Source organism: Lasioglossum baleicum, chromosome 10, assembly GCF_051020765.1.
Source record: "Lasioglossum baleicum chromosome 10, iyLasBale1, whole genome shotgun sequence".
NCBI lineage: Eukaryota > Metazoa > Arthropoda > Insecta > Hymenoptera > Halictidae > Lasioglossum > Lasioglossum baleicum.
Window position 1 is genome coordinate 2,871,717 of NC_134938.1, and position 14,186 is coordinate 2,885,902.

Genomic DNA, 14,186 nt, shown 5'->3' on the forward strand with positions numbered 1-14,186 from the left:
CGTCGTTCGTGATGCATCCTTTACCTCGGATTTACTAATCGTCATGGTTTTTGACTCCATCTTGTTGCACGCGCTTTGGCTACTTTCTCCCCTTTTAGTTTCGTTCGTGCAATATCTCTTGTTCTATTTTGCAACTTTGTAAACGGTTTAGCTTTCCGTATTCCGATCGGTGTTAGCTTTTGGTGTCACTCTCGCTGTGTTCTTGTTAATTTATTAATTTCATATTAGATATGTACCGCTACTTTCTCTCGGTATCTGTGGTCGACTGGATATTATCGAGATATTTCATCTCTTTAGTTATTTCTTTTTAATAGACTGCGGGTCGTTATGCAAAATAAAAAATGTTTACCTGAACTGAAATAGAAATTTATTTTCTTTCTTAATTTGTTTAATAGGTTGAAAATAGTATCTTTAAATTCATCTAATGTAAAACCTACTCATTTTTGTCATGAATGCATAACGTCCGCAGTCTGATTATTAATGTTCATTAAATCACGTAACACCCAAGGAGGTATGGTATCGAATATGTTCTGGTTAAACCAATTTGAAAATTTATAATAATGATACATTTTGAGAAACATGATGTACTTCTGATTAAGAGCTGATCTCTCCTATACTTGTTCACATGTCGCACCAACAGGTCGTCGTCTGCTTTGATCTTTCGGTAATGCACGATCGTGTCCCATTTAGCCCCCTGCAAAAACAGGATGCATTAAAGCCGCGTCCATTTTTTCTGAAATTGTCGCGAACCTTCTCGAGAACGCATTAGCTCGGCAAGATAAAAATTAAGATCTGTGGAGCCATGCTCGAGAACACTTAGAGCAATGCACATGGCCCTCTTTAAAATGTCGTTAGTGCATAATTTCTTGCTTATGCCGCTCCGTGGATTTTCTGTCGCCACGGATCGTATCTAGTCTTCTCGAGTTGCTGGCTAATGCTCGAGTGTCTTTCAATAATTAGCTTCAATTGCTACCATAAATCCTGGCTCCGGAAAACGATGCGAAAACGATCAGCACCACAGATTAAGGATACTATTACCGCCCAAATCGCCGATTTCAGATTTCTTATTTTACTATAACTTTCGTTCATTCAAGCACATATAGACAAAATTCTGTAAAATCTAAATAAAATCAATTTTATAATTTTTAGAAAGCAATTCATATACTTTCAGTAGTCTTCTTAAAATCGGAGATCAAGAACTTGCCAATAAATTGTTTAAAAGCGACAGCAATTTGGTAGACACGATAATACCGTGTAACTTTTGTTTAAACTCTTTTGTAATAGTATTTGTTGTTCTTGAGATATTTCGCGAAAAAGAAAATATTGAAATGTTTCAAGGTTTGATTTTTTGATCTTTAATATAAAAGTAGCACGAAAAAAAATAGGGTTGTACCAGACATTTACTTGTCTGCAACGTTTCGTAATCTTTTGAATGTACTGCTTCTCTATTTTTGATCCTTGTTGGTGTCTTAGAGACTTCAGACACGAGTGGATCGGATATTCGAAGTCCCCTGCTGTATCTATAAATTTTCCTGCCTGTTTCGCGATCGAGTAAACCATAGCGGATCACTTTCATTCATAGATTTCACTCGCGCAGCAATGCTGTTTCTGCGGGCCGTCTGGTTTTTCCGATGCCAGGCTCTAACCTGCTTTGAACAGGTGCGACATCCTTCTCGACGCGCGTGGACGTTCAGTTTGCAGTCATTACCATTACCATTGTCTCCACTCTCGGCACTAGATACCGATCGAACAACTTTCGTTCAACCATTTCGCTCTACCATTTGTGGTTCATTCAGCCCGCGATTAAACTTTTTATGGGAACGTTAGAAACCAAGTATTTCTCTTTACACATTATCAAAATTAACAGTTCGCCACACAGCGTCACACACACGCGTAACGCGCTTTATAAATCGCACGCTGCGTATCGATTTCCTAAAACGTCGCGGGAGAATTGACATTATCCAATTCGTTGCATAGTTTTCAGTCACGTATTTTCTTCGTCAAGAGTTTTTCTGGTCTTTTTGTCCATTTCTCTAACGAGACATCGTTGAGCAACCACCCTGAAGCGGTACTTGTTGATTTCCTACGTGTGACCAATCTCTCGAAGATCGGTTACGAAACTAACTCGTTTAGCTCGCGCGGATTGCGACTTATCTGCAGAAATATTTTTGCACAATCGTCTACGGAGAACGCATTCCGGGGAAAACCCGTAGAAATTTCCTCGTTGCGGTTTTACACTCATTTGCGGTCTCCGCGAGATAAAACAGATAATCGTTCGAAGCATCCTTGAATTTCACCGTCAGGCGGATTTTTGTGCGAATTCACGTTTTTTTACAATGTGTTCTTTCACGAGGATCAGTAGACACAGCGGAATTTATGCATTTATAACAGAAATAAATAGGTGCAATTTAAAACAGTAAAAACATTGGACAAATTAAAAAATACTTCATGTTTTATCATCGGACAGTAGGTAGGCATAGGCGTTACTTAAAACTATCACATTATTCGGGTAGAAATCTTTTATTTTGCATAAACATCCGTTGCCTGAGGATCAGATTGAGGGGAATGCATTTTTACCAATTGGAGAAAGTAGTACGATAATTCTGTAAAATATCCTTGAATCTTGTATCGGTACTAGTCTGTGGATCTGTCAAAAAGTTTATTGAATAAATTTCTTCATTCGAGCACATACTGTCATAAAAATGTTGAGAAATTTAAATAAATTGAATGTTGTAATTTTTTGTAAAACAATCTATACGAGTTGGAACAAATAATTTTCCACCGCGCTGTTTATATCAATGAAAATGCACCTGCAAGGGTGGTTACAAGGTTCGCCCATTGTCCTTCCAATCCCTTATGAGAGTTTATGATACGTCCATCACTGTCAAGTCAGGAAACCAGTGGGCAAACGTGCTAGGTAAAATTCAGTGGCGCCGCAATAAATTAAAGTTTAGGACCGTACTCCTAACGATAATACGTCGAAGGCGTAAAGCTTTATAATGGCGAGTTCCAGTCGCCCGCGTTGTAAATCTAACGGCACGAAAGTTTCAAAATTCATTATGGTGGTTTCGAAATGATTCGCGGCCGCTCGTTTCATTCATGCCACGGCGATATGCTGATTAAGGGAAAAGAAACGGGGCGTTCGCTTCTCGCGATGACTAAACGGGGGATTTCGTTCGGGTCGCCGATCCGATTTACATATACCGGATTTGCATACGTTTATGTAATGGGAAATTGAGAGTGCGTGGGCGTTATGAGTTTCCTTTTGCAGTTGATACGGTCCGGACGTTGTACACTGTTTCCAAATCGCGAAGCCGTGGCCAAAATCTCGAAACGAGCTTCAATGTGGACAAAAATAGATATCGCTCATGCATACGAAAAACGTGTCACAACTCTAACTTTTTAGTTTTTTTATATATAATTTTATTTTTTTTCTATTTATTTGTTCTTTGTAGCGGTCTCCTGTAAACTTTGTATTCTTTTACTTGTGATGTTTTCCTTGTGCATGTGAGCGATATAAATATTAGAGTTTCCAGCCGCTGATTACGAATCTGAACTTAAAAATTGTAAAAACAAACTGGCGCATCCAATATATGCATATTAAAAAACTATTTACAGATTGTATATCTTCTATTGGTGAATTGATACACGTTTCAGAGGAACTGACACTTGACTTCGTACAAAGGAAACAAGAAAAAAGCTGACGCCAGGACGACGACACTGTAATATGGAAACATGTTTTGGTAGTCATGAATATTAATAAGCGTCTTCAGGAAACCGGCATTTTGTATGCCCACTAAAAAGCAGGAAATTTATTTCTTTGACGTGGCTTACCTTATTCATAGCCAGTTTTTCACCCATATTTCTTGAAAGAAACTCGTTTATACAGTCTGATAATATACGCGTATATTAAACATCGAATATAACGAGTATCTGAATATTTAAATTCGGATAACGTAAAAAAATTTGTTATTATTCGATGCTTACAGTGCGTAGAATCTTAATGGTAATTTTGATTGATCCATTTGGCTGTAAAATCGCATATACTATTATGTACAGAGTAATAAAATTTTTCGAGACGTCGTGATCAGATAATTTAGGAGTGTCGTGTATCTTGATATTCCACGCGGTGCCACGTGCTCTATGTACAAAAAAGGGACTATTTGAACAGTCCTCCTAATACGTGGAAGGACTTCGCCATTGTTCATATCCTATTCTGTACACAATACATCCGGTTGTCGCGTCGGGGAACCTTTTCCACCAGAAATGATCATCGTACAAATATTACAGGGGATCCAAGAAGTATTTGAACACTAAATACTCGACTCTCGAAAAGTTTATATTTAAACCGTGGTAATTTCGTAAGAAATGATCGCGTGACAATAAATTTGCACTCATTTTCAAAACAGACGTCTCCAATTCCATAACTCATTGTGACAAATTCGCAAAAATCATGAAAAGCGAAAGTGTTTGAAGACGTTTGAATTTGCAGCATTTTTGTTAAGGAAAAATTCAGTTTCCTGCCATTGTGTAAATCCCGTAAAAGTATCTTCGAGGAAAATGAACATTGTGAAAGTAAGCTTTCAAGCTTTGAAATGAGTCCGGGCTTATGGTTGTAGTGCTTGTTTTTACGAAATGATCACAATTTAAAATTTTCCGAGAATCGGAAACGCAAAAAGAGTGTGTTTCTTGAACATGAGAATCGTCATTACGATTATAAAGAGTGTAAAGATTCATTCATAGTTATTGAATAGATTAATTCCTTCGAGCACATACTGCAACAAAAATCGCTAAAAATGTAAACAGCTGCATTCCTGTTATTTTTATAAAGCAACGTGAATTATTGACTTTCAGTGGTGCGTAAACATACATACTGTTAAGTCTACATAACGTTCTAGTTCGAGGGCTTCGACTAAAAGACTGCATCACCTTGTTTGCTCCAGGACCTGTTCTCCCAGCTCCAGTTTTCGCAAGAGAGCGCGTTGCCTCCCGACACTCTGCGCCGAGCTTTGGCCGAGAGTTTTCTCGATCAACAAAGGTTCCAACTTGGATTCATGGACGATGCGGCGGAATGTTTCGTAAGTATCAATTACCTCGTTCCCTTTGGCCTGTTATGTGCGTTCCGCGACAGCCAACCCGCGCGGATCTAGGCAAAACGGGTTTCGGTCCCGCGTACACCAGACACTTCGCAATTTCGTTTCGACCTAGAATGCCAATCGATTTTTTCTCCTTTATTTGATTTGTCGAATTAGGACGCGGATAACTACCAGGTCCGGACCTTAAATGTACGCTCCTCTGCTGAAAGATCTTCGATGGAAACGCGAACGATCGTCTTCTCATTAGTCCAAGTTGCGATATTCTGGGATTAACATATTTCTGGGCAATCGCAAACAGACTAACTTTGTTACGACAATGACAATGAAATTATAACGAAGACAATCGACATTTATCATTTCTTATTTTATAATGTCGCACTTTATAATCATTGTATATGTATAGTAATACTGAATAAATGGTTCAGCTACTGCACGAGACTACATGCTCGTATCCAGGCGCGTAGCAGCAACACAAGAATTTAGAGCATCGAAAACTATTTAGCTCTCCCTCAAACCAGTTTCACTTCTACAACATAAACTGCCCTAGCTACGGCCAATTACTTTCAAAAAGTAATATTCTACACCTTTTGCTTTCAAAAGCTGTTCGGATTAGTTACAGACTAAAAGAAAGTCACGAGGAAATTTATAATAATAATAATTTCCGCGTGACTTTCTTTTAGTCTGTAGGTAATCCGAACAGCTTTTTAAGAATTAGAAAGACTACCGAATGGAAAATTTCCAAAATCTTCCTAGCAATGCTATCATATTAAATTTTGTAATCTTTTCATAGAGCTATCGTCATGAAAATCATTAAAATTTCACAAATACTTACGGAATCAAAGTTTTTCTTTAGAGTTTGCACTAAAAATATTTGCAGGGGTGTGATTACACCCCAGTAGAGGGGTTAACATTAGAATATATGTACGCAGAGTGAAGGTTAAAGAAAGACAATTCTCTGGTTGCACAAAGATCGGCAGTCATCAATAATACTTAGGGTATCGGGAGAGATTTGCAGCGGTGTCGACGGTAGATTATGGTGGCAGCAGCGGGGCCGAACAAAGCGTTTAATTTTTGTTAATTGCGCAACGCGTAACTCGAGCAGCAGCGTGTTCCTGCGTTCGGAGATAACGGAGTGGTTCGATCGCCAGCGTTCTTAGTTAGATTGATTATAGTACTCTGGTAGAGAGACTGCGTTCGTAACGTTACATTCATTTTATTCAACGCGAACCAGTGTCGACACACGCACACGCACGTGCACGCATAATTATACGCGAGTCCGCGGTGTAAACGAGAAAGTGGTCTCCCGTCGGGCTCTGTATTTGCTTAGAGCTCACCTACGTGTAGGTATCGTTGAGGCAATCCGCGGTATAGTTAGCAATTATAACGGAGAACTGGTTCTCCGTTCGGTTGTCGGAATATTCAGTATCGCAAACCACTCGGAAAATCGCCTCTGCGAAGGAAATCGCCGTTCGGCGGGCACGGCGTGAATGTCGAAAGGGAGCAAGAGAGAGACGGGGAGAGAGATTTATGCTCGCGCTTATACCGGCTCCTGTAATAGCTAATAATTCCGTAGGATTAGCAAAAACCATTCGATCCGGTGGTTCGTTTCCTTATAGGCGCAACATGTGATCGATTTTGCAGTTTGCGCCGAACAGCCTCCGCGCACCCTTCACGACAAGTTAACTTTTTCTGAAATTGGTCAGAAGGACCAACTGGGGCTGAAAGTTCCAATTTTGAAGAAACATATAAAATTACGTAGAAATGGTATAGATGTTCTTATCTTTAACGAGTAATTTATTATATTTTAAAATTCTAACCTTACAATTAAAATATTGTAATAGGTTTTCTATACTTTTTCATTTACTATTTGACGTTGGGCGAAGCGGAACATTTTGTCCCGTTGTGGGGCAAGTTGTCACTAAACAATAAAATGTGCTAATAATTATACAGATTACAATAACTTAACAAGAATTATATTTCAAGGGCAAGTTGTTCCAGAACAATATGCCGCAAGTCACAGTAACAATCTACAACAATATTTTAGTTATAGGTATGAAATAACCGAAGAGTAATTTGAAGTCGTCGCGTCGCAAGACTCAACCTGCGTACAGACAATGCGAACGTAATTTTCCAGAAACTACGCGAAAGATCGGGAGAACGAAGCTAGTTAGATGACGATCGTCCCGTATCCATTCGAGTAACCGTAATCGATAAACGATTACCGGCGAGTCCCCTATTTTTAGCTATTATCATGATGACGAACAGAGTCGTATCAACGGAATCTCGTTACAGGAAAACATTCTTCTGCGAATACACCTTCACATCGCGAATGGAGAAGCGGAGGACATGTGCAGCGCGAGACACTGTGTGCCACACCAGAAGTTTGCCATGACGCTCGTCGAGCAAAGCGTTTGCGGTGCCTGCGGCGCCACTTCGGAACCTCTGCCTTTTACACAGGTCAGTTTAATGCTCGTTATTATTTGCGACGGGGATCGTAAACGGAGATTAATGACGGTGAAATCATTTCGAACCGCTTCAATCGGAAAATGACGACGCTACACTCGGATCTCGGCGGATCGGGAGTCTCCTCCAATCTTCGGTTCTACGAGCTACGACTGAAAACAATGAAACGTATGCTGTACAGAGTTTTACAGTAAACATTCACCTGTACAGGGTGTAAAGAAATGTAAGCGTGATTCTACACCCTTCATTTGGTGGAAATTGACGTAAGAAAGCAAAATTAATTTCAAGGTCAACAATTATTTCCATCGCGCCTTATTCTACTCGTCAGAAGGGTAAAAAGTGTTCTCTTGAAAACTAATTTTATTTGTATTATATTTTCGGAAAAGAAATAATTTCCAACGGCTTCATCAATAGCACGCTATACATATAAACTCCATTTGGATGTGAGAAATGATGATCTAATAGAAATAAAATCAGTTTGATAATGAAAAAACTTCATCGTAATTTTAGAAGAGGTACGCGATTGGTTTCTTTTGCACTTTCTAGCTTTGCGATAAGTAGAATACGATAAAAACAATTGTTGACCTTTGCACCTTGAAATTCAAGATCAGAGTCAATTTTGCCGAGGGTGTGGAACTTGTATTTTACAGGAAAATCCACAGTCAGGGCACAATGATGACCACATTCAAAATCACCGAACAAAATGTCTATTCCTTCTAACACTGCTACTTTCAAGAATCTTTCCATCCCCAACAGAACAGAGAACGCGAGAGCATAGTTTAAAGAACATTCCACGTTTCAAACCGCATCAAAAAGTTTCACAATTCTTCCAACCCCTGGTTTAAATATTTAAATAGATTTCAACAATATTTTCGCGCCTCTTTCATCTCATTCTTCATTATCGAAGCAGACATCTCTGCGCGCAGTCGTTCGAGGACATTCTATAATCTTCGCTCAGCCAACCAATCAAAATCGCAGCGCGCAGATAGCTATGGCTTGCAGAGACCGAGCGTGTTTCTTGCGAAACTTTCCATCAGACCTCAAGGATAGAGCAGGAAATAGTTTCTCGGGATCTTTTCTCCGCAGCATCTGTCGACGCGAATTTTCTACAGAGCCGCGAGCGTAGCTTTTCCGTTTTTCCCACGTTGGTCGGTGAGCAGGTGGAGCGGAGAAAAGCGATCGAAAGATCCTGCAAAAGCTGAATCCCTTTGTTTACCTCTGGAAACCCTTAAATCGACGTGCAAGAGGGTGGGGCCAGGTACGGCAGGTAGGAAAACGAGGAGAACAGAGGGAAGTTTCACCTCTTAGTGGGTTTAAGCGACTTAGCTGAGAAGCCTAAGCGCTCTAAGATACTGAACAGCCAAGTCGCCGCCATGTATGTAAACGGATTAAACCGATCGGGATTTGATGGTTCGTTGGTCACGATCGATTGGCTGGAACGGAGCTTAGGATTTTGAGGAAGCGTAATCAAATGACGAACGCTTTTGCTCTCGCGGTAACCGTGGCGATTAGCGTGAAGAGCGTTCTCTTGGGTTTCGTCAAAAATAGACTCTCGAATGAGCCGTTTCACTCAAAAGTAAGTCAATATTTGTTTGTTTGGCTTACCACTAGGTTCGCGGAGCACTCAAAGTGACCATTTTACATTCCTTCATAGAAAAAAAGAATGTGTTTATTCAAAATTTGTAGCCATTTTTTAAAATATACATTTGTTGAGCAATTCCTCATGGATGCATCTTTACAATCTCAATAATCGTAAATGATCATCACGTTGTAGTATATTTATCAGGCGTTTCTTTCGTGGTTGCATCAAATTTCGACATTTTCTGTTGGCTTCCGGATTTCGTCGTCCTCGAGTTAATTTCATGGAAATCGGTCGAGCCCCGAACTCATCGGCTCGAGCACCGTTCCGTTTCATTGCTTGTTGATTATTTCGGCGACACTCGCGACTAGAATAAAAAAGGTTTCCGCACCACTGGCGATCACGAGATCGTAGAATTTAATCACCGCGACGCATGCTCGAATAACTTTTATCGCCTTCCGCGCAAACAGTTTCCCCGGCGATTGTTTCCGGCTCAGTTGCCGAGGAAAGCGAAACCCTTGGCAATTCCCTTCCTCGGTTTAGATTATTCGATAATTGGAAATATCGGAACAGCCAGTCGTTCCATTCCGTAGCTCACCCCTTGGAAAAACGCTAGCGCTGGAGTCGCTCCTTCCAGCCTCATAACCTCCATAAGTTTATTTATATAATTTGATAATATTTTAATCAAACAAAATATTAAGCAACTGTGTTCTCACTTTGAAGAATTCATCCCTGAAGGGGTTAATTATTTCAATAACAATCGAGTGTTCGATGTATGATGAGATTTTCTGAGCACACTGTTTCTAATATTTTAAAAAATTCTCATAATGGTGAAGGGTTGTAATTAAAAATTCATTTGTGGGACTGTTTAATTTCTGGACTATCACGGAGATCGAGAGAATAACAGTGTGAAGAATTCGCGCAGAGAAGCGTTATCTTAGAACTACCATGTGGAGCATGAAAGGGTTAATTAAATTTCTAGTTACCGGCATGAAATTAGTTCCCACGAACTTTGGGCAAGAAAGTAAGTCCGTCGGTCGCCCCGAACGAACGCAATAAGGAAACCCATATTTTCTTCCACACTGCTTCATAATTACACTTTTTCTGTAACGAAATTATACAATTTTCCGGGAAGTTCATGCCCGACGCGTTGGGAAAAATTGGATCGCTCGTTACGGCCGTACTTTTTCTTAAACAGCCAAGCTTATGCTTCATGGAAAGTGTTTCAGCCGGGCTTTTTGGAAATTCTCGATGCCTAATTCTGGATGCATTTAGTGTGCCTAACAAAACATTCATTCTGTTTAACAAACAATTCTTGAACAATGCAATGTTCATAACTTTTCCTCAGATTTTTGTCGCAGATCACTGCCTCCTTTATTCGGCTGTAGCCTTTGATTTAGACTTGGAAGTTCGAGTTTTCACTTCTTGCAAGTTCGACTGCAGATATTTTTGACTTTAATAGACAATTACGCCGGAGACTGCATGCTTTCTGACACGAGAAAGAAAAGCAGTGCCCTTTCGAGCACGTACGCGGCACGCCGGCCCGCATAATCGAGTGCAGAGCACAACATCTCACGTGGGTGGAGTTGTTCCCCCTTCGTGTACTCGTAACGCTGTTGTCGGCCGATTGTAAAAACGCGAAACTCGTTGCAATCTCGTATCGGTCATGGCCGATCGGTTTTACCGTCTCCGAGTGACTGCTGTTGCAAGCCGTCTAAACGATTCACAATAGGAGCGAAAATGTCCAGCTAAAAACTCCTAGTCCCGCTTTTCCAATCACATTCAAATTTATCCGAACCTGGAGATCAATTTCACAATAATTTTTCAGTGTATTCCTAATTTCATATTTTCTAAAACATAAATTCGAGAAAATAATTCAAAAAGCCTTGAAGCCACTTGACGTTTAAAGTTACAAACGTTCCACCTAAATTTTCATTCTCTAGCGTCTAATTAATCATTAGACTGCGGATTTTATGCATTTATGACAAAAATGGGAACATGCAATTTAAAGCTGTGGACGTGTTAAAAATATTTAAGGGCATCAATGCATCATTTTCAGCTAACTGGGATAATTAAAAGACGAACACAATTTTTATTTGGCTCCTGTGTCGAGCAATCAATGCAAACATTTTTTATTGTGCGTAAAAATCCGCAGTCTACTAAGCATAGTAACTCCGATAAGAGAATCAAGGATAATCTCAAAGAAGTAGAATACTTCTACGTATAGGATAATCGCACAGGTATTAATGGTTCTTACGTCGACTTCCTCGGTCCACAGATGGTCCATTACGTGTCAGCATCGGCGTTAACTTCGCAAGCGAGGCAAACGCCACCGAGTTCCCGAAACAGCCCGGATCTTTTCGGACAGCTCCTCCGAAAAGCTGGAGGCATGGGCGACATCCGAGACTGTCCGGTGAGTAACGCACAAACTTTTACGAATCGGGACTTCCCCTGTTCAAGACTATCACAGTCTTACACCTGAAACGACAGTTCCGGTGATGCGAGTTCTTACTCATCCGGTCGGCGAGATCAGGTGCCTCGGACCTTACTTGGAAATAATAGCCTTTCAGTATGGACTTTCTCTTTGAAGTAGAACACCGCCGACAAGTAACATTGCATATTTGGGTATTCGGGGACGCTTCACGTCCCATCGGAATTCGGCGCGAACAAAAAGTTATCCGAATTTTGTGCAATCGATATTCTGTGGTTCGATGCAAGATTCATTTCTTTTTGTTTCAAGGTATTTGATAACCTACCGCTTATCAAATCAAATCAAATTATGAAAGTGATTAGGTGAAACTCACAATCAAAGAACATCAGACGAATTTAATATTATTATTTACTATTTATTAAAATTGTTAAGATAAGAAATTCTCGTAACTGATAGCAGACAATTTTTATTTTGCATAAAGATTCGTAGTCTGTGTTCATAGTTTTGCCTTCCAGCAGTGCAATTTCGAATGACAAATTTATGATATAAAAATATTTTAACGTTTTTATTATATCAAGTGTGCAATTAATTCGTAGCCCCTTCTTTGTAAATTTGATTATACATTCAACAATTATAACAATTATATAATTCTACTTTCCAAAATAATCTGAAAGATTAATTCTGAAAGCTATTAATTAATTTATACGCCTAACAGATACATGTCAATTTGTATAATACAGAAATAACTTTTGCAAAGATAGTTTGCTTCCTCCGGTTTGAAGGATAAACGTTTACAGGAAGTAGAATTCCAATTGAAAATGGTATTTTTCGCAAATTTCCAGAGTTCCTGCGGAGCCAAAATCCAAATCTGCAGGACATTGATGAATCGGCCGGAAATCGTTTCCGTCGGAGTAGTATGGGATAGCGAACGGCCATCGTTGGAACACATTATGGATGTTTTCGCAACCGTGGGAACATCTCTTCGGCTGAGCGACGTTTTCCACAGTGTGGTAGACTCCCGATGGGGTGCTTCGACTGTGCACAATCTCGTTGGTGTAGTCACATATTACGGCAAACACTACTCCACGTTCTTCTTCCACACTAAACTGAAGGTTAATATATGTTCCTACTCTCTCGGACAATTTATTTAACCATTTCCACAAAACAAACAGGACAGAATTTTTATTTCGCCTACAGGCCTGCAGTTATAAATTGATTTATACTTAACTCTCTGTTTTAAAATTGAAATTCAAAGATAAAGTCAAAATATTTATTTAACAATATATTTTCCATTCTGCAAAATCGATTTAAGACAAATTACAAATATTTATCTTTGAATTTAAATTTAAAAACGCTACGAACGCAGTACAACGACTAGAATGTTATTCCACATCATGGAAAATGTTCGATATCGATATAAAGGTTGGAGACTATAATCGACGGAGAATAAAACGTTAATATAATTTGTTGATTTTCGTTCGTAGGTGTGGATTTATTTCGACGATGCCACCGTCAAGGAGATCGGTCCGCGTTGGGAGCAGGTCGTGGAGAAATGCAGAAGAGGACGATACCAACCACTGCTTCTGCTGTACGCCACGCCTGGCGGAACTCCGGTCAACACGGAAAACGCACCTAAAACAGTGACACCGTTCCCGAATGGAAATGGTTTGAAGACGCCACCGAAGAATAATGTTCGCCGATCGATCACGCCGAGTCCTGAAAAGCCATCGATCAATAGCACTGCTAGACGTGCCATCACACCGAATCCAGATAGTCCTCCTCATTTTTACACGCAGCGTAGGATTTACAGTGATTACCAGAACCTGACCGACATTCAAAACAACATCTTCGGCAATCAAGTAAGATTTCGTACACGATTGTCAACCAGTTCCATTGATTACTAAAAACCAGTTAGTTGCAGTCCTTTTTAATGTCTTTCCACTTTCCTTTGTTGTCTGATTATGTTCTAGCTTTTAGATAACTTTCTAAAATCTCCTTTAACTCCTCCTTTCTCCCCTTTAAGAATTTAAAAGCTTCTATGTATTAGGATTGGACACATTTCATTTGAAGTAAGATAAGAACAAATAGCCATTTGAAATAATAAGTGTTCGTTAAACATCATCTTTTGTTATCGTAAAGGGCGTGGACGTGGTCGATGGCGATGTGGAATCGAAGTACATCAGCAGACGAGCAGTCGAGAGCGTAATGCAACAGCAGAAGAAGCAACAGATGCAGCTGACGCGTAGTCTTAGCGCGGGTTCATCGCCACAGGATGGCATCAGCATTCCGGATCACTTGAACGTGCCACGGAGACGAGATTCTGGAAATTGGTCCGGCGACCGGAACAGCGCCTCTTCGAGTTCCTCGACAACCATGGATAATCCGTATCTGTACATCGTGAACAAAATGCAGAGGAACTCGGGGGTGCCAAAGAGTCCGACAAGCAAATCTGGAGAACTCTCCAGCAGCAGTAGTGGACACTACGATGCTGGATACGATTCGTATTCTTTGTCCTCTACGGATAGCCTTCCACTTCAGCAGGGTCTAAAGCACAACCTACAGGTATATACCGAGCTTCACAACTTCCTTACAAATTAAAAAATTATGTAACAACTAC

The 14,186-nt window shown here is 40.1% G+C and overlaps 1 protein-coding gene across 4 annotated transcripts in view; it reads left to right on the plus strand.

Annotated features, from left to right (window-relative positions):
* Positions 1 to 14,186, plus strand: part of Ec (ubiquitin specific peptidase echinus) — a 103,516-nt gene that overhangs the window by 84,285 nt on the left and 5,045 nt on the right. For all 4 annotated transcript variants that reach the window (XM_076432389.1, XM_076432390.1, XM_076432392.1 and 1 more), the window contains 6 exons: positions 4,944 to 5,078; positions 7,389 to 7,553; positions 11,417 to 11,551; positions 12,412 to 12,681; positions 13,054 to 13,428; positions 13,709 to 14,131. In XM_076432389.1, coding sequence (XP_076288504.1) covers positions 4,944 to 5,078; positions 7,389 to 7,553; positions 11,417 to 11,551; positions 12,412 to 12,681; positions 13,054 to 13,428; positions 13,709 to 14,131 — 1,503 coding nt within the window. The remainder of the gene's footprint in view (positions 1 to 4,943; positions 5,079 to 7,388; positions 7,554 to 11,416; positions 11,552 to 12,411; positions 12,682 to 13,053; positions 13,429 to 13,708; positions 14,132 to 14,186) is intronic.